Source organism: Hyperoodon ampullatus (genome assembly GCF_949752795.1).
Source record: "Hyperoodon ampullatus genome assembly, chromosome: 3".
NCBI classification, from domain to species: Eukaryota; Metazoa; Chordata; class Mammalia; order Artiodactyla; family Ziphiidae; genus Hyperoodon; species Hyperoodon ampullatus.
In genome coordinates this window covers 24,840,567-24,861,979 of record NC_136916.1, presented here as the reverse complement: position 1 = coordinate 24,861,979, position 21,413 = coordinate 24,840,567, and the positions used below count along the sequence as shown (strand labels likewise).

Here is a 21,413-nt window from a genome sequence, read left to right as displayed (position 1 = left end):
TCTCTAGATCCACCCACGTCTCTACAAATGACCCAATTTCATTCCTTTTTATGGCTGAGTAATATTCCATTGTATATATGTATCACATCTTCTTTATCCATTCGTCTGTCGATGGGCATTTAGGTTGCTTCCATGAACTGGCTATTGTAAATAGTGCTGCAATGAACATTGGGGTGCATGTGTCTTTTTTTTTTTTTTTTTTTTTTTTTGCTGTATGCGGGCCTCTCACTGTTGTGGCCTCTCCCGTTGCGGAGCACAGGCTCCGGACGCGCAGGCTCAGTGGCCATGGCTCACAGGCCCAGCTGCTCCGCGGCATGTGGGATCTTCCCAGACCGGGGCACAAACCCGTGTCTCCTGCATCGGCAGGCGGACTCTCAACCACTGCGCCACCAGGGAAGCCCTGCATGTGTCTTTTTGAATTATGGTTTTCTCAGGGTATATGCCCAGTAGTGGGATTGGTGGGTCGTATGGTAGTTCTATTTTTAGTTCTTTAAGGAACCTCCATACTGCTCTCCATAGTGGCTGTATCAATTTACATTCCCACCAACAGTGCAAGAGGGTTCCCTTTTCTCCACACCCTCTCCAGCATTTGTTGTATGTAGATTTTCTGATGATACCCATTCTAACTGGTGTGAGGTGATACCTCATTGTAGTTTTGATTTTCATTTCTCTAAAATTAGTGATGTTGAGCAGCTTCTCATGTGCCTCTTGGCCATCTGTATGTCTTCTTTGGAGAAATGTCTATTTAGGTCTTCTGCCCATTTTTGGATTGGGTTGTTTGTTTCTTTAATATTGAGCTGCATGAGCTGTTTATATATTTTGGAGATTAATCCTTTGTCCGATGATTCGTTTGCAAATATTTTCTCCCATTCTGAGGGTTGTCTTTTAGTCTTGTTTATGGTTTCCTTTGCTGTGCAAAAGCTTTGAAGTTTCATTAGGTCCCACATGTTTATTTTTGTTCTTATTTCCATTACTCTAGGAGGTAGATCAAAATATATCTTGCTGTGATTTATGTCAAAGAGTGTTCTTCCTATGTTTTCCTCTAAGAGTTTTATAGTGCCCGGTCTTACATTTAGGTCTCTAATCCATTTTGAGTTTATTTTTGTGTGTGGTGTTAGGAGTGTTCTAATTTCATTCTTTTACATGTAGCTGTCCAGTTTTCCCAGCACCACTTATTGAAGAGACTGTCTTTTCTCCACTGTATATCCTTGCCTCCTTTGTCATAGATTAGTTGACCATAGGTGTGTGGGTTTATCTCTGGGCTTTCTATCCTGTTCCATTGATCTATGTTTCTGTTTTTGTGCCAGTACTATATTGTCTTGATTACTGTTGCTTTGTAGTATAGTCTGAAGTCAGGGAGTCTAATTCCTCCAGCTCTGTTTGTTTTCGCTCAAGACTGCTTTGGCTCTTCGGGGTATTTTGTGTCTCCATACAAATTTTAAGATTTTGTGTTCGAGTTCTGTAAAAAAATGCCATTGGTAATTTGATAGGGATGGCATTCAATCTGTAGATTGCTTTGGGTAGTATAGTCATTTTCACAGTATTGATTCTTCCAATCCAAGAACATGGTATATCTCTCCATCTGTTGGTATCATCTTTAATTTCTTTCATCAGTGTCTTATAGTTTTCTGCATACAGGTCTTTTGTCTCCCTAGGTAGGTTTATTCCTAGGTATTTTATTCTTTTTGTTGCAGTGGTAAATGGGAGTGTTTCCTTAATTTCTCTTTCATATTTTTCATCATTAGTGTAGAGGAATGCAAGATATTTCTGTGCATTAATTTTGTATCCTGCAACTTTACCAAATTCATTGATTACTTCTAGTAGTTTTCTGGTAGCATCTTTAGGATTCTCTATGTATGGTATCATGTCATCTGCAAACAGTGACAGTTTTACTTCTTCTTTCCCAATTTGTATTCCTTTTATTTCTTTTTCTTCTCTGATTGCCGTGGCTAGGACTTCCAAAACTATGGTGAATAACAGTGGTAAGAGTGGACATCCTTGTCTTGTTCCTGATCTTAAAGGAAATGCTTTCAGTTTTTCACCACTGAGAATGATGTTTGCTGTGGGTTTGTCATATATGGCCTTTATTATGTTGAGGTAGGTTCCCTCTATGCCCACTTTCTGGAGAGTTTTTATCATACATGGGTGTTGAATTTTGTCGAAAGCTTTTTCTGCATCTATTGAGATGATCATATAGTTTTTATTCTTCAATTTGTTAATAGGGTGTATCACATTGATAGATTTGCATATATTGAAGAATCCTTGCATCTCTGGGATAAATCCCACTTGATCATGGTGTATGATCCATTTAATGTGTTGTTGGATTCTGTTTGCTAGTATTTTGTTGAGGATTTTTGCATCTATATTCATCAGTGATACTGGTCTGTAATTTTCTTTTTTTGTAGTATCTTTGTCTGGTTTTGGTGTCAGGGTGATGGAGGCCTCATAGAATGAGTTTGGGAGTATTCCTTCCTCTGCAACTTTTTGGAAGAATCTGAGAAGGATGGGTGTTAGCTCTTCTCTAAATCGCTGACAGAATTAACCTGTGAAGCCATCTGGTCCTGGACTTTTGTTTGTTGGAAGATTTTTAATCACAGTTTCAATTTCATTACTTGTGATTGGTCTGTTCATATTTTCTATTTCTTCCTGGTTCAGTCTTGGAAGGTTATACCTTTCTAAGAATTTGTCCATTTCTTTCAGGTTGTCCATTTTATTGGCATAGAGTTGCCTGACGTAGTCTCTTAGGATGCTTTGTATTTCTGCAGTGTCTGTTGTAACTTCTCCTTTTTCATTTCTAATTTTATTGATTTGAGTCCTCTCCCTCTTTTTCTTGATGAGTCTGGCTAATGGTTTATCAATTTTGTTTATTGTCTCAAAGAACCAGCTTTTAGTTTTATTGATCTCTGCTATTGTTTTCTTTGTTTCTATTTCATTTATTTCTGCTCTGATCTTTATGATTTCTTTCCTTCTGCTAACTTTGGGTTTTGTTTGTTCTTCTTTCTCTAGTTCCTTTGGGTGTAACGTTAGATTGTTCGTTTGAGATTTTTCTTGTTTCTTGAGGTAGGCTTGTATAGCTATAAACTTCCCTGTTAGAACTGCTTTTGCTGCATCCCATAGGTTTTGGATCGTCGTGTTTTCATTGTCATTTGTCTCTAGGTATTTTTTGATTTCCACTTTGATTTCTTCAGTGATCTCTTGGTTATTTAGTAACGTATTGTTTAGCCTCCATGTGTTTGTGTTTTTTACGTTTTTTCCCCCTGTAATTGATTTCTAATCTCATAGCATTGTGGTCAGAAAAGATGGTTGATATGATTTCAGTCTTCTTAAATTTACTGAGGCTTGATTTGTGACCCAAGATGTGATCTATCCTGGAGAATGTTCCATGCACACTTGAGAAGAAAGTGTAATCTTCTGTTTTTGGATGGAATGTCCTATAAATATCAACTAAATCTATCTGGTCTATGGTGTCATTTAAAGCTTGTGTTTCCTTATTAATTTTCTGTTTGGACGATCTGTCCATTGGTGTAAGTGAGGTGTTAAACTCCCCCACTAGTATTGTGTTACTGTCGATTTCCTCTTTTAGAGCTGTTAGCAGTTGCCTTATGTATTGAGGTGTTCCTATGTTGGGTGCATATATATTTATAATTGTTATATCTTACTCTTGGAATGATCCCTTGATAATTATGTAGTGTCCTTCCTCATCTCTTGTAACATTATTTATTTTAAAATCTAGTTTATCTGATATGAGTATTGCTACTCCAGCTTTCTTTTGACTTCCATTTGCATGGAATATCTTTTTCCATCCCCTCACTTTCAGTCTCTATGTGTCCCTAGGTCTGAAGTGCGTCTCTTGTAGACAGCATATATATGGGTCTTGTTTTTGTATCCATTCAGTGAGCCTGTGTCTTTTGGTTGGAGCATTTAATCCATGCACGTTTAAGGTAATTATCGATATGTATGTTTCTATTATCATTTTCTTAATTATTGTAGGTTTGTTTTTGTAGGTCCTTTTCTTCTCTTGTGTTTCCCACTTAGAGAAGTTCCTTTAGCACTTGTTGTAGAGCTGGTTTGGTGGTGCTGAATTCTCTTAGCTTTTGCTTGTCTGTAAAGCTTTTGATTCCTCCATCGAATCTAAATGAGATCCTTGCCGGGTAGAGTAATCTTGGTTGTAGGTTCTTCCCTTTTATCACTTTAAGTATATCATGCCACTCCCTTCTGGCTTGTAGAGCTTCTGCTGTGAAATCAACTGTTAACCTTATGGGAGTTCCCTTGTATGTTATTTGTCGTTTTTCCCTTGCTGCTTTCAATAATTTTTCTGTCTTTAATTTTTGCCAATTTGATTACTATGTGTCTCGGCGTGTTTCTCCTTGGGTTTATCCTGTATGGGATTCTCTGCACTTCCTGGACTTGGGTGGCTATTTCCTTTCCCATGTTAGGGAAATTTTCGACTATAATCTCTTCAAATATTTTCTTAGGTCCTTTCTCTCTCTTTTCTCCTTCTGGAACCCCTATAATGCAAATGCTGTTGCGTTTGATGTTGTCCCAGAGGTCTCTTAGGCTGTCTTAATTTCTTTTCATTCTTTTTTCTTTATTCTGTTCTGCAGCAGTGAATTCCACCATTCTGTCTTCCAGGTCACTTATCCGTTCTTCTGCCTCAGTTATTCTGCTATTGATTCCTTCTAGTGTGTGTTTCATTTCAGTTATTGTATTGTTCATCTCTGTTGTTTGTTCTTTAATTCTTCTAGATCTTTGTTAACCATTTCTTGCATCTTCTTGATCTTTGCCTCCATTCTTTTTCCAAGGTCCTGGACCATCTTCACTATCATTATTCTGAATTCTTTTTCTGTAAGATTGCCTATCTCCATTTCATTTAGTTGTTTTTCTGGGGTTTTATCTTGTTCCTTCATGTGGTACATAGCCCTCTTCCTTTTCATCTTGTCTTTCTGTGAATGTGGTTTTTGTTCCACAGGCTGAAGGACTGTAGTTCTTCTTGCTTCTGCTGTCTTCCCTCTGGTGGATGAGGCTATCTAAGAGGCTTGTGGAAGTTTCCTGATTGGAGGGACTGGTGGTGGGTAGAGCTGGCTTTTGCTCTGGTGGGCAGAGGTTAGTAGCAACCTTTTCTTGGTGCATGTGTTTGGAGGGAGAGATCTCTCTCTCTCCCCCTTTTTATAAAGGCATTAATCCCATGATGGGGGCCCCACCCTCTTGACCTCATCTACACCTAATTACTGCCAAAAGGCCTCACCTCCTAGAACCATCACATTGGGGGTTAGAAGACTTCAACATATGATTTTCTGGGGGGACACAAACATTCAGACTATATATATAGGTTCACAGGAAGTTGAAAAGATAGTACAGAGATGCCCTGTGTACCTTTTACCTAGTTTCCCCTAATGCTTCCATCATATATGGTGATAGCACAATATCAAAACCAGTACACTGTGTGTGTCTTGTTCTATGTCCTTTTATCACATGTGTAGGCCTAGGTAACCACCAGGACAAAAAGGATACAGAAAAGTCTTATCACCACAAAGATCTCCCTTGGGGTTCCCCTTTACAGTCATTCCTCTGCCTCCATGATCCCTAACCCCTGGCAACCACTGATCTGCTTTCCATCTCCACAGTGTTGTCCTTTCAAGAGTGTTAATACATACATGGACTCATACAGTATGTGACCTTTTGAGATTGGCCTGTTTTTTTTTTTTCACTATGCTTAATGCCCTTGTGATCCAGGTTGCTATATGAGTCAATAGTTCCATCCTTTTAATTGCTGCATAATATTCCACACACACGACTTTGCAACTTTTCTCCTCCAACTGGAAGTAATCCTTTCCTCCTCCCCAGTCTTCCTCTCCTTTGGAAACTACCACTCCCAGCGTCTTTCCGTGGACTTATTTCCATTACCTTCACCTGGTCCCAGTTAAGCCTTCACCACATCCTTGCCAGGTGTTCTCCCTTTGCTGAGCTGGGAGGAGCTGGGTTTGGGAGGCACAGCTGTTCAGCGTTATGGTAACGGTAGATTGCAATGGCGGCTCCAGGGCCTCCGGACTCTCCAAGCTTTTTCCTCGTTTCCTTTTACCAGTGAGTTTTGATGGCCCAGGCCTTCTGAGTGCAGCCTTCATGCCAGGGATTGAGCAGATGCCAGAGCTTTCACACCAGAAAGCAGCCGTATGCAAGCCAGGAGGACTCTCACCAAGATCCTGCTGGGCCTGGATCTTGGACTTCCAGCCTCCAGAACTGTGAGTAAACAAATTTCTGTTGTCCAAGTCACCCAGTCTATGATATTTTGTTATGGCAGCTAGAGCCAACTAACATACCTCAATTAAGTCCTTCCAAGAGCCAGTTAAAAGAAACATAGCAACTGTAACAATGCCTGAAGTTGCCCTTATGGAAAGCAAAACTGTTTTACGTTCCAATCCTGCTAACTTATTTTTACTCTTGTCCTCTCTTTTTTTTAAATTGGTTAATTATGAAATTAGCTTTCATTTTACAGATGTTTTGTCCAGTCATTAAAAGTGAATTTAATTGGCCGTTTGTGGAGTTTTCTAAGTTTATTGCTTGTTCGGATCAATTGGAAAGTGAAAGCTGAGGGGTACTGGTTCAGATTTTTAAATACCATCAGCCTTGGGCTGGGTCTCCTCCTGGGGCTTTGTCAGCACTTCAGATTCAAGACCTTGATTCTTTAGGGAGAAGTCCACAGTTGCTGCAACATTTCAGATAACCCTAGACAAGCTGAGAGCTGTATGAGAGAGGTAGAAGTCTATTATGCCCTTTAAATTTAATTTTGAGTTCTTCGTGAGAAAAAAGACGGGCTAGGTAATCTTATAAGTTTGGAGTTAAAATTCATTAATAGCGTCTGATGTTGAAAGATCTTATCCTAGCCCCCTTTTCATTGTAAGAAGAGCAGGGCTAAAAATTATTTCCCTAAATGACTTTTTTTTTAGCCAGCTGATATGAGTTGCCACAAATCAAAACCCTGTTTTGTTCAAAACACTTGTATTCTCGGTCCACTTTAGATTTTCTGGGCCTTGGTAACACTTGTAGGTCTTTTTGATCCACATAGTTGCTGGGACAGCTCAATAAATGTAGGTGCTTACTGTGATATGTAATTAGCATGAGTTGTTGTTTTTTACAACTTGTTACAATCACACTGTAGATGGAATTTTGCACCTTCAAAAAAGGTAAAGTGGGACTTAAAGTGTAAATCTTTAATGATGGCTTTCAGGTGCTTCCTCCGTCTCTGTATTGGTTTGCCCTGGGAGCTCCTGGTTTACAGCTAGTGATTCTTGGAGTCTGGTTTACATCTGTAGCTCTGGGTGCCAATTCTTAATTGATCCTGGGTTATCATGGGCGGTGTGTGACTCCGGCTTTGTTGGTAAATTCTGGAGATTGCTGCTAAGATGGTAACAGTCAAGGATTCAAGATGAAAAATACATCAGTGTTTCCCATGGACGCAGGTAGGGAACGTGGCAGGAGAGCTGGTCTGCGTCCACCTGAAGGACTGCCTGTGAGATTGCCCACTCGGCAGGCAATGAGTCTCGTTGGGGTGGAGTGTTGCTGGCTTAGAGTTTGGTACAGAAGCTGGGCTGCAGAATGGATTGAGCAGCCTGTATGTCAAAAGCTTCAGCTAAAAATGTTCCCAGTTATAGGTATTTCCAGAACACCTGCTAGAATCTCATACAAAGCCTTGGCTTTATTTTATTTTATTATTATTTTTTTGGCCATGCTGAGCAGCTTGCAGGATCTTAGTTCCCTGACCAGGGATTGAACCCGGGCCATGACAGTGAAAAGTGCTGAGTCCTAACCACTGGACCACCGGGGAAGTCCCAAAGCCTTGGCTTTAAAACCCACCAGGTTCAAAGAGCAGGAAGCCCCTCAGCCATATAAGAGCAGCCCTTTCTCCTTATAATCCCTCCAGCCTCTCCGTGTGTTTGGTCCGAAAAAGAAAGCCAAGAGCTGGAGGGGAAGAGAACATACATGCGGTAGACACACTATGACCATACTCCCTTCTCCAAAGGTGAGTGGCTGCCAGCCATGAACTTGGCCAGAGGAAAGGGAGCGGGTGTCTTTTGAGTTAAGATTGATGTGATGACTTATATCTTGGACTGAACAGCTTTAACTTCTCAGCTGAGACAGTGTTTCATGACTTAGGAGTGACAAGAAGTTTGTCTTTTACCCAAGAGTGAGCAGAAAGTTACACATCCTGTCCAAGTCTTCGTCCAGGGGCAGGGGAAGCTTTTTAGTGATACGTGTCAGCTGTGCAGCACTAAACTCACTACAGAGTCATCACCACCACAGTCTAGTTACCATCCATCACCATAGCGTTGACCCCTTTCACCCATTCTTTGCCCAATCTTCCCAAACCCCTAGTCGTCTGGGAACCACTAATCTGTTCTCTGCATCTATGAGCTTGTTTTTATTTTATTGTGTTTGTTTCCTGTTGTTTTTCTTTAGATTCCACATGCGTGAAATCACATGGTATTTGTCTCTGTCTGGCTTATTTCACTAACTTTAACACCCTCTAGGCCATCCATGGTGTTGTAAATGGCAAGATTTCATTTTTATGGCTGAGTAATATTCCATTGTGTATATATACCACATTTTCATCTATCCATCCATTGATAAACACTTAGGTGGTTTCCATATCTTGGCTATTGTAAAATAATGCTGCAATGAACATAGGGGTACATATATCTTTTCCAACTAGTGTTTTCATGTTCTCCGAATAAATACCCAGAGGTGGAATACCATATGAGTGTATGGTAGTTCTATTCTTAACTTTCTGAGGAATCTCCATACTGTTTTCCATAGTGGCTCTACTGATTTACATTCCCACCAACAGTGCAGGAGGGTTCCCTTTTCTCCACCTTCTCGTCAGCACTTATTATCTCTTGTCTTCTTGATAAGAGCCATTCTCACAGGTGTGAGGTGATAGCTCATTGTGGTTTTGATTTGCATTTCCCTGATGAGTGATGTTGAGCACATTTTCATGTGCCTATTAGCCATCTGTATGTCTGAGAATTGTTTATTCGGATCCTCTTTTGTCCATTTTAAAATTGGGTTGTTTTTATTGTTGAGTTGTATGAGTTCTTTATATATTTTGGAATATTAATCCCTTATCAGATATATGATTTGCAAGTATCTTGTCCCATACAAAGTTTTCATTTTGATGATTTCGTTTGCTGTGCAGAGGCTTTTTAGTTTGACGTAGTCCCCTATGTTTATTTTTGCTTTTGTTTCCCTTGCTTGTGGAGTCAGATCCCCGAAGACACTGCTAAGACTGATGCTGACGAAGTTACGGTCTATGTTTTCTTCTAGGAATTTTACAGTTCCAGGTGGACTGAATAGGTTGAATAGGGACTATGGGAAACAAATTTTTTTTTTTTACAACTTTATTGGAGTATAATTGCTTCACAATGGTGTATTAGTTTCTGCTTTATAACAAAGTGAATCAGTTATACATCTGTTCCCATATCCCTTCCCTCTTGCATCTCCCTCCCTCCCACCCTCCCTATCCCACCCCTCCAGTGGGTCACAAAGCACCGAGCTGAGCTCCCTGTGCTATGCAGCTGCTTCCCATTAGCTATCTACCTTTTTAAGCCCAAAGTTGTTTGTTCAACAGACCAATTACATCTCAAAGCAAGGCCATTCAAGAGTCATGGAACTGGTTTCTGGGCATTTCTTTTGTAAATTATGCACGTGAAGGTCTATCTTATACTTGTTTTGATTTCTAATGTTCATCCTATTGGCGCCTCAGTTAAAACAAATGGTGAGCATCCTCTTTAAGTCTTGTTTGACACAATTACTGTTTACAATGTATAAATCAGAATTTAGAAATGAATGGGAGCGCTGATCAGAAAACCTAATACTAATCATATGAAGGTCTCCTTGACTTCACTTCTTACCTTCACTAAAAGGTCCTTAGCCTCCTTCTCGAGCCATCGTGGGTAAAAGGGGTTGTCCATGCGGATGGAGTGGAAGAGTTCCTCTTCATCTTGCCCATGGAAAGGTGACTGACCTATTAGCATCTCATAGAGAAGGACGCCAAAGGACCACCAGTCCACAGAATGGTTGTACTTCTGACCCAGCAGGATCTGTGTGACCAAAAGGCAGAGACATAATGAATCAAAACGAGGTTGACTTGAAAACCCTGCAGGGACTTTTCAAGGCTACTCAGGACATAACTGATGAAGACAGTGCATGGTTTTAGCAAAGATTACACTGAAAACTGTAGCTTTTGTGAAGTTAATGATTGCATAGAAATAAGTGGGCAGTACCAAAGCTAAGCAACGTTTTTGAATTTCAACATCTTTCTTCCCCCCTCTGGCCTTAAGCAAAACAACTAAATTGTACCATCAGCTCTTCATTTTCCTATCTGTGATGGGAGCCCATGGGTGGTAGATTCAGACCTAAGAGAGCTGATGTGTATCTAAGCCCTTCAGTGCCTCTGAGGTGAATATCTAAACCAAACCCATGTGTTTTATGGACTTCTATGGTCTTGAGTCTTTGCATAAAGCTCTGTAGCTAATCAAGCAGCCAAAGAGGTCATCTGACCAAGTCCACCCCTTAAACCTAACTAGTCATGGTTACGAAGAGTCAAATTTTGTGATTATGCCAAGAGAGACTAGGATAACGATCTGATAGATATTTGTGAAAATAAAGATCAAGTTGCAAACAGAATTTTGCAGTCTGCCGCTGACTTCCAGTATAAAAATACTATCTACCGGCCTTAACTCAATATTTGAATACTGAGGTTAATTCTAAAGTAAAAAAAGTAAACTTAGCCTTAAGGAATAGTGTAAAAGTAGACCCAGGGAGAATGATAAAGAAAATAAAGATGCACACACAGCGCAATCTTAGTTCAGGTACATTTGCCTTAAGTGGGGCCCAGTTCACACGCAATTCCCAGGATGTGCCACAAGGGGGAGCCCAAGGCAACCAGAAGCTGCTTTGAGCATCGCATCTTGGTAAGCAATTTTGTTTGGTGGATTAATGGAAAGAAATTTGGAAGGACAGGAGACAGCTGAGGTGGAAATTAAGTCTTCCAAGGCTAGGGGATGTTAGTAAAGAATTTAAGTTAGGAAAAAGAAGCAAAATGCCGATTCACACCCAGTTATACACTGTATGAACAGAATGTCTGCAAATGCCTGCTGATGTGTACTGGGTGTTTCCCATACTTTGTGTTTATTTATAAGAACCTCTGGGGTAGGTCCTGTTATCCCTATTTAACAAAGGACGGTGACTGGACCTCGGGAGGTTATGTGTCTTCTTTAAGGTTGCCTGGTTAGTGAGTTGAAAGCTATGTTCTGGACCCTGGTCTTTTGGGATTTTACTACATAATGTTCTTTTTCTATTATAATGTTTCCAGGATTTAAACTTCTATCTAATTCATGCTCAAATTAGTCTATATTTTAAAAGAAATTGGTGTAGAAACAATGGCTGGAGTGGCTCTTTTTCTATCTCAGCCCCTGGTGCCTTCTTTTTTTTTTTTTTTTTTTTTTAATTAGTGATGGGATCATTGGAGGAAGGTGTGTATTCAGCAGGGGATGGTGACCCTAGAGGCCCTCTTAGAATTCCACCTACTGCACTCACCAATGCCAAAATGAAAGCTTTGCTTATCTGCTGGTGCCTGACTTACGTCCTCCCCTGTGTGACAGAGAATGTCACAAGCCTGCATCTGACATTAATTAACTTATTTATTTTTCCTGTGTTGGGTCTTCGTTTCTGTGTGAGGGCTTTCTCTAGTTGTGGCAAGCGGGGGCCACTCTTCATCGTGGTGCGTGGGCCTCTCACTATTGCGGCCTCTCTTGTTGCAGAGCACAGGCTCCAGACGCGCAGGCTCAGTAGTTGTGGCTCACGGGCCTAGTTGCTCCGCGGCATGTGGGATCCTCCCAGACCAGGGCTCGAACCCGTGTCCCCTGCATTAGCAGGCAGATTCTCAACCACTGCGCCACCAGGGAAGCCCCCCTGGTCCCCTCTTATGGCCATGGTGTCTTTTGTCCTGTTCTCTCCCCATCTTTACTCAAATAATTCAGATAATAATGATGTTACCACTTTACGTCAGAGCCCCTCTTTCTCTCTTAGAGCAAGAGAAAGCTACAATTCCATCTACCTCTTGGAGCTAGTGATTTGAGGTCTGTACATGGCCTGTGCACAGCGGGGAAAGCGTCCTTAGAAACCAAGTGACCACCAATGCCTCTATGGCTCTGGTTTCCAAGTGACTCCTGCTTTCTCCAGGGAGCTGCTTCTGTGTACTGAAATTCCACCTGGACTTACTAAGTGGCTAGTAGATGTTGGAAAGTAGGGTGTCTCCCTATTTAACTATTTTCTATTCTTTGTCAAAATGAGTGTGGGCCTCCAATTATATGTTAGACCCTTGGTCCTATAACCGTGACATAGGGAACCACAGAGCTTTGGGGAAGGTCTCAGGAGATGTGGGCTGGTGAGGCTATTCCTTGGTTTGAGGGAGCACAGTCTGCTTTTTCATGCATCGCTCCTGATGGTGCCCTGAATGCACTTATTTTTTGTGTTTCAGGCCCTCTGCCCATATCATTGAGGTCCCTGGGGAGAGGGCAATGGGTCAGTGAGATAAAGGAAAAACTTCACAACGGAGATGACATGTGAGTGGAGCTTTGGAAAATGGGTAGGATTTTGATGGAAAAGGGAGAGGCTAGAGACAAGAGGCCCCATCTCCAGCACATGTTCAGAGATGGGCATCTGGGGTGCATGTCTTGGTGTGATCATTCACGGAACAGGTGATGGGTGCTCTGAGCTGTGGAGGAGGAGACTAGACACTAAGGTGGATAAATCATGGTCCTTAGCTGTGAGAAATTCAGTTTACTGGCAAATGGGATTACACATGGGCTGTGGTAGCACAGAGGAGGAAACAACTGATTATTACAAGAAGCCAGAGGCACCTTCAGGGCGATGACTTTGGAGGTAGGAGTAAATCAGACCAAGGATTCCGAGGGCATGGCTAAGGGATATGAGAGAGAAGGAAACGGATGTCTCAGGACATACTAAGGACCTTCTCTTGGGGTTTTGGCTTGTACCCAGCTGACAATGGGGACTTCCTGAATATTTTTAAAGGCGTGGCATGACAGATCTTCCCGTTAAAGAGGTAGATCTCGTGACGTGGTGGAACAGCAGCCCTCAGAATAGGGCATGCACCCCAGGGAGCACCCAGACGGCGTAACGCTGAGACACGGGAAGAAAATATTAGAACTTGTATTTATGCGTGTTTAAAAAATTCCAGGGCTTCCCTGGTGGCGCAGTGGTTGGGAGTCCGCCTGCCGATGCAGGGGACACGGGTTCGTGCCCCGGTCTGGGAGGATCCCACATGCCGCGGAGCGGCTGGGCCCGTGAGCCATGGCCGCTGAGCCTGTGCTCCGGAGCCTGTGCTCCGCAGGGGGAGAGGCCACAGCAGTGAGAGGCCCGCCTATCGCAAAAAAAAAAAAAAAAAAAAAAAATTCCAGTAGTGGCACTGATGCCCTCATTTAGAAATTTGACCAGTGACTAGGTTTCCCGAGGGAGGAACGGGAAGCCCCATCTCGGGAGGAGTTGGTGGTGGCTTGGCTGGAGCATTCGTCTTCGGCACATCGTAAGGTGCGTCACTATTACGATTACTTATTATCCTAAGGTGCGTCATTTGCGTTGCATGCCCAGTTAAGGGGATCAGTGGGTTCTGTTTGAACTAAACTCATTTTCACAAAATGGAACGTCCTTAAAAAGTTATCTGCAAAAGAGACTTGGGCTGAAGACCATGCTAATGATGCAAAGTAGAAAACGGCAAGTGCAGAGATCTTACTCCTAGTACCAGCTCTTTGTCACATTATAACGAAGCTAAAAACAGTGACCATTTCATTAGTTGTGACAGGAAGCTGGCTAAATCAGAAAACACTGTTGTGCATTCTGGACTTATATCCACTCTCTTCAGCCACGAACCTTGCCTTACGTACATACTGTAGCATCTATCTTACAGTGTGCCTTTGTGAGGGCTCTTTTTCAGCTATGAGCCAATAAAACCAGAAATTGAAAGAAACCAAGCAGACTTTTGAGTGCCAGAATCATAAAGTGTTAAACTCAGATTTTACAAAGAGATTTAGCCTCATTATTTTAATAAAGCATAAAATGCATTATTAATAGAATACAACTTAGTTATTTAAAACTTTATTTCATTGTAAGTTCAGCCTGTTCCTTTTTCTGCATGTTTTATAACAGACTATATTAGTTGGTGATCATGTATAATAAATATACATAGGCTGGTGATGCTTTTTTAACTGATGAGGGAGCATGATCAAAAAATTGGAAAATATGGAAAGATGAGGCACTGGCAGTTGGGTGGTCATGGAGAGGAAAGTCTGGGTAAAAAGGCATCACCAGGATCCAGACCAGAGGTGCTGAGGGCCTGGACCAGGGCAGTAACTGTAAGATGGGGGCAGGATTGGAGAAGCTTGATTTAATCCCCAAAGGGATTCATTTTGAGGATCAAAAAAGAATCAAGGGAGATTCTTAGTACAGTCACAAAATTGGGGAGGCATGAAAACAGATGTATGAACCCCTGAGGTCTATGTTTAGAAGGTCTTGGTGTCTGGATTTGGGAGGGGTAAGAAGGAAGGAGAAGACTTGGAGGATTCCAGTTTTCTGGCTAGGTGACTGGATGGATGGATGTGTATGTCATTCATCCAGAAAGGGATAAAGGAGAAGGGTGTGTGCATGTGTGTGTGTGGGGGGCAATTTCAACAGACAGTGGGTTTGGGATCTGTTATGATTGAATGGCCTGTGACAGTTAGTTGGAGATCTCAGCAGGTAAACAGACATACAGGTCTGAAGCAAGAAGTTTGGGCTGGTCATACTGATTTTGGAGTTGAAATCATAGTCATAAATATAGCTGTTCATAGAGAATGCACAGGGAGAAAAAAAGGACCAGGAGTAGAATTTTGTGAAGACAAGCAGGCTTGAAGATGAGAGAATGAGATTGAAGTTGCAGAGAGAAGCCAGTCTCTGAAGGTAAATTCTGGAAGATGCCAAGGGAAACAGAATTGGGAAGGTAGGATTGCCCGGGAAAGGGTATGGCGTAAGGCGTGTATAGACAGGATAGGTAAAAGCCATAATTTCTTGCTGACCAGAGGCCAAGCTTGAATTTAAACAAGGTGAAATCTAAATTAAGTACATACGTACAGGGCAGAGTCTCCTGTTTCTTAGACTGAGGATGCTACAGTTACTTTGGCTATGACAGGGATTTGCTGCTAAATTTGTTTTGCCCAGGAAACCAGAGGTCCCTCACTGTCTGTCCATCAGACAGCCGTCACCACTCACACACTTATCACTAGTTGTTCGTTCACTCTTTGAAAAGCTATGTATTAGCACCTTAACGTGCCGAGACTTGAGCCCCGTCCTTGGATAGAAAAGTGGATAAGATCACCCTGATCTACTAAGTGGGGCAAAACTTTACACACCTTGTAACAACATCCATGTCCTCGTTCTGATATTGTACCACAGTTACGTAAGCTGGAACCAGTAGGGGAAGGGTAGATGTGGGTGACATTTCTGTACTATTTTTGGCAACTTCTTGTGAATTTATAATTATTTCAAAAGAAAGTTTTGAAAAAGCGGATAAGAAACAGCCCCTGACTTTAGAGCAATCACCCAGTAGTTCAGAGAGATCCAAAGATAGAAAAGCTGTGATAAGCTAATGCTGCAGGAAGGACCAAGGGGTAAGGCGGTGTCTCATCTCCCTGGGGTGGGCAGCTGGCATCGATGGATGCCTTCTGAGCAAACTCTGATCTTCCGGGGGCTCAGAATATGAGAGCAATGGCTCATTTTGTTTTCTCTGTTGTTGTTTTTAAACTTTCATAGGTTCTCCCATGGGACCCAGTAACGGGAGAGACAAGTGGGACCTCTCCAGGCTCACACAGTAGCAGCTTGGAAACCACAATTTAGGTTTTTCTGGTCCCCAAATGAAACCACTGGACTTAGGTGGATGCCCATGAGCCTGTTTAGTGTCCACCTGGCTCTTCACCAGTTGCTTCTTCTGGTTGGTCTGAGCAGAGTGAATATATTTTAAGGCTGGGGCGGGACAGCCAGGATGGGAAGGGCCTGCTGGGTCTCTCACGCCTTGGCGAGGTGCAGAAGTGAGCGTGGGTACCACGCCCAGTGCGACACCAGCGGCGCCTAGGTGCAGCTGCATTTGTCAAATACTCCGAAAAACAAATACACATCCTGAACAAAAATAGTTTAAAGTCTTCTGATTTTCAGGGGAGAAGGAAGCAGTGGTGCTGGGCCCCCCCCGGGGAGGCGGAGTTGTACGGGCGGGTGCAGAGCGGCGCGTCCTACCTCCGGGGCGATGTAGTCGGGGGTCCCGCAGAAGGTGTTGGTCCTGGCGTCCCCCAGCATGTTCTCCTTGCACATCCCGAAGTCCGCTATTTTGATGTGTCCATCTTTGTCTAACAGGATGTTATCAAGCTTCAGGTCCCTGAAAAAACAAAGCAGATTCTCACTTTAATAACACACGGTTTTGTTAACATGGACTTGCCCTGTGACGGGGGCTTGCACGTCCCATCACAGCCTGAAGGGCAGTGAGGAGGTACTTTGCTGGTCCTCCTCTCTCCTTTCAACCCCGACCCTCCATCTACAACGCTCCAGGGTCACTGCGTCTCTTGCCCAGAACTGGACGTACAGCCCCTCGTGGTCCAGGTCGGCTTTCTCTGGGCCTGGCTCTGACCGAGTTCTGTATCTTCTGTATCAATACCTGGCCCATCTCCAGAGCTCCCTCCATATTTCATGTATGAATGGCTGAGCAGGTGCCGAGATGGGGCCACATAAAGGTCACGCGTTATCTCTGCAAAGTAGCATCCCTCAGTGTTAAGAGGGGCCCTCAAGAAACAAAGCCTGGATGGAAAGGAATAAGCTGGTGTTGAAATGTCATGGGGGCTGGTGTTTGGTGATGTGTCTGGTGTAGGGTGGTATTTAGTACTACACAACACATATATACCCATCCACTTCCATCCACGGTAGGGGTGTAGATAAAAAGGAATGGCTGGTTGCTACTGATTCCCCTTTCTGACTTGCCCAGGAGTACAGCTAATATAACATGGACAAGACACAGACCTGAGGCTCTTTATCCCAGTACCTTTCCTGGGGGTAATGGAAAAGGAAGAAAGGCCTAGAAATATACTCATTTTATGCCATTTTCTAAGTATCTGTGTTTGTGGATAAATTATCCTGCACCTAATTCTAATACTAAGACCAATTAAGGAAAGCTGTTCCTAATCCAGATTAATTCTAGAATCAGAATCCATCTGATACCAGAACACCATGTCAATGACTTCCTCTCTCCTTAGAGAACCAGTATCCTTGTAAGGCAGCCCACTTCATTTTTTAGGGATATGTAAGTGGTGACGAGATTTTAAAAAAACGGGCCAAACTATGCCTCCCTGTGACTTTACCTGTTGGCCCGAGGATGCTTTCTTTACCACACATGATCGCCTGGATATTTGGAAAGTGACACCAAGCTTTCTCTTGTCTTTCCTTGACCAAGTTAAGGACCTTTATTCCTCCATACAGCATGGTATTCAGACTCTGCAACATTCTGGCCCCTACCCTGCAAGTATCTCGAATGTGTCAATTTTCTTCTTCAAAGATGGTTCTCAGAATGAAACCGGTGTCTTCCGGGTACATGATCTCACAGGTGAAGATGATGGTGGCACCTTTAGCTTCTGGTCTAGTCCTCTTGCCTCTGAGCACTGTGGCTGCACTAGTTATTTTAGAAGCTCCATCACAACAATGCTTAATATGGAACTCACTGTAAACTAAAACCTCCAGGTGTCCTTTTTTTCCCCCCACACAAACTACCATTATACCATTTTCCTGTCATCCTGTACCTGCGAAATGGATTTTTTAAAAAGATAATCCAGGAATGACACTTGACATCAGTTTCTTTAAACTTGTATCGACTTTAGTCAGTGGCATTTTATGAATTCTTGTCGGTTATATAACATCCAGCTTTCTCTTCCTTTATCTGCCGTGAATTTCTGAGCTTTGTGGAAACTCCTTTAAGTCTAGGATATGTGGTGGGTGGTGGCTGCCACTGCCTTCCTTAATGAGCTAAGACGACTTGGGAGAGAAGAGCTGTTGCTGTTGCCTTTTTCTGCACCTCCTCTAAGAGAAGATGCTCAGAATCTCCTTCTCAAAGATTCTGCTCCCAAAGGGCCTGGCAAGTAGCTCTGTCTCCTCCGCCCCTGTTGATTGAGCCACGGGTGGAGGCCTGACTCAGTGCATCAGCTTTTCTTCTTGGGGAAAACTTGCTGAGGTTGCAACATGATGGCACTAGTCCGTCTCGGCTGGGTGTCTGATGCGTAGGGCTGCTGTGGCGCGCCCTCCACCATGCCCTTGGAGGGACAGAAAACCAGCCTGTGAAAGAAGAGACTGAAGTGGCTCGGCCAAGAGTAGAGACAGAGGCCCCATGAGCCCGAAGAACAACCCAGCCAATGAGAGAGGAGCCACTTTGGTTCTGATGGGTCTGCATTCTTGGTTCTGCTTTCTCAGTGAGGCTTAGCTTCTGCTTGTAATCAATACCCGTATCCTAAAGTCCCATCACCATTTGTTTTATCTCCTTTGTTACACTCTAAGCTTCATGAGGGTGGAACATGTATTGCTTGGTACTTGCTGTGCTGTGATGCTCTGATGCAAGTGTAGCATGTGTTGCTATCATTCCATAACCACCTGAGTGAATTTATCACCAACCAGTGACCATCTCACCACCAGTGAGTATCAGCTACAATTAAGTCCCAAGTAATGGTTCCCTTTTGTTGCTTTCTCACCTTCTGTGAGTAAATTAGCCAGAGGACGTGAGCATGGGATGCAGTTCTGTTTTGGTGCAGAGATGCTGCTAGCAGGTGTTTCCCAGAGCTGACCTCTTGCGTCTGGGCCAGCTTGCTGACCTCTGTCACTAATGCATCAATGATGGTTTCTGTCCGACCAGGTGCATGGATACCTCCAGGATACGTGAATGTGTGTCTCACATTCAGATCGGTTTCGGTTCTGTTTCTCCCATCCTAACTCAAATGCTGTCGCACTTTCATTATCAGGACTGAAGACTTCCAGTATGTCTAAGTCTTCTCCATAGGCAGGGCTTCTGCCTTGTTCCTTCATTTTAATTAAATCCACTTTCATTGTGACTTATGGATTATATTCCAGTAAGTCCAATTATAGGTCATATTTAACTCCTTATGCTAACACGGCAGGTTCATTTCCTAATCCACACTCTATGCAACAGTGATATCATTTTGAGTTTCTGCTATATGAAACATATTTGCATCATTTACAGCCACATATGTATGTTCCTAGAAATTTGGCTGAAGGATGGTTTTAGGGTCATCACTAGGGAGCCAGATATGCAGCTGCAGTACTGTACATAGCTCAGAAGGATAATGAACATAATATCTAATATTGGAATTTCTTTCACATGCATTTTATCCTTTGATTCTCACAATAGCCCTTTGATCTGGAATCACTATTTTTATTCATAATTATCTAATGGAAAACAAAGGCTCTTAAAATTATACAATCTATCCCAGCAAATCCAGGCTTTACCCTCTTTTACATCCCCTTAAACCAAGCTCACCCGGTCTTTCGCATTGAACTGGTCTTGTGCTCAGATACCTAGAGTCTTCTGTGATTGCAAGGGTACATTTTAGTCAATTCTAAAAATGAATGTTCTCTAGGCCTCAAGCTAGGAAAGCTTCATGTTCAATTTCCAATCCACCCTCTAAAGTGGGTAGGGTGTCTGCAGGGCTGGGAGAGAGGAGGTCATTGAAGCTTTGAGAGATCTAAGTCAGAAGGGGAAAGGTCCAGAAGGCCTGCCATGCAGAGCCAGACACCCTGAGGGGCAGGAAGGGATGAAGGCAGAGGAAGACAAACTGGAGAAGCCACAGGACCCAAAGGCCAGAGTGTTCACAGGTCCCTCACAGGACACCAGGACCCAGAAAGGGCCTTCAGGGTCCAGGTCACCTGGCATGGCTCTTGGAAGCACCCATCTGCCCAAAGGGCTGCACATCAGGGCATCAGGTACAACCGAGAATTCACTGGAAGCCTTTCTTTCCATTGTGTTGTCAACATAAGCAAAGCTTCTCCATTTGGAAGAGGCAAAGTGGGAGCCAGAAGAAACAGCTTCCAAATCCAAGTTTTATTACTAAGTAGCTCAGCCAAGCCATGTCTCCTCTCTGATCCTTTAATGACTCATCCATAAAATGGGTACAGTGATGCCTGCCTTGCTTATCCCACAGAACTTGTGAACATCCAATGAGATCATCCACATGAAAGCATTTGTAAGTAGTTTCAAATATATGGGTTGGGTCCAGTGTCATCGATCAAAGATCATCTTAAGGTCCATTTCAGTTCTAATATTTCTAAGACTTGAGATTCTAGACTCTGCTTCTTCTATGTTTGCATATTTTCCAGCTCCTTGGTTTTACATGTAACCTAAGCCAGGGCTGAGGCATCTTTTAAGATGCCACCACTTTTACGATTCCACCAGTAATGGTAGATGATTGATGTTGCCACCTGCTTCTCTACATCTCTTGGCCTCAATTCTTGTGACTGCCAACAACAGCTTTTCCAGAAAAGCTGGACGCAATTTGTTTAATATTCCTCCATTCGACCTCCTTACTCCTATTTCTGTGCCTTTTCTGGAGTCACTTCTTCCATTTATAAAGCCTCTCTCCCTTTAAAAAAAAATCCTCTTTCTGATAGGAACTTTTTGTTGGCATACCCTCACCCATTTCTGATGATACCTTCATTATTCTTCCCTTTGGCACTTACTTTTTTTTTTAAAAATAAACATTTATTTTATTTATTTATGTTTGGCTGCGTTGGGTCTTCATTGCTGCATGTGAGTTTTCTCTAGCTGTGGTGAGCGGGGGCTGCTCTTCGTTGTGGTGTGCAGGCTTCTCATTGTGGTGGCTTCTCTTGTTGCAGAGCATGGGCTCTAGGTGTGCGGGCTTCAGTAGTTGTGGCTCATGGGGTTCAGTAGTTGTGGCTCACGGGCTCTAGAGCGCAGACTCAGTAGTTGGGGCGCACAGGCTTAGTTGCTCCGTGGCATGTGGCATCTTCCCGGACCAGGGCTCGAACCCGTGTCCCCTGCATTGGAGGCGGATTCTTAACCACGGTGCCACCAGGGAAGTCCCGGCACTTACTTTTAATTAGAATCTTATTCACTTAGACATTTTTTAGAGTATGCTGTTTGTGTCTTTTCATGTACTTACATTTTACCTCCAAAAAAACCCAAAATAAAAATCCAGAAAGTGGCTTAATTATGGATCCAGAGGTTGGGACTTCGATAGCTTTTGCATCCACCACAATGCTTAACCAAGGCTGTGTGTTCAGTGGCTGGTCCGTCTTCGTTAGCAGTTGTA

At 42.9% G+C, this 21,413-nt stretch overlaps 1 protein-coding gene across 3 annotated transcripts in view; it reads right to left on the bottom strand.

Annotated features, from left to right (window-relative positions):
• The window catches only part of PRKCQ (protein kinase C theta), a gene marked incomplete at both ends in the record, with an annotated part of 102,823 nt that overhangs the window by 8,522 nt on the left and 72,888 nt on the right, over positions 1-21,413 (bottom strand). For 2 of the 3 annotated variants that reach the window (XM_079699308.1, XM_079699309.1), the window contains 2 exons: positions 9,906-10,094; positions 16,336-16,474. In XM_079699308.1, the coding sequence (XP_079555434.1) occupies positions 9,906-10,094; positions 16,336-16,474 (328 nt within the window). The remainder of the gene's footprint in view (positions 1-9,905; positions 10,095-16,335; positions 16,475-21,413) is intronic. The other variant, XM_079699310.1, reaches the window with a different exon arrangement.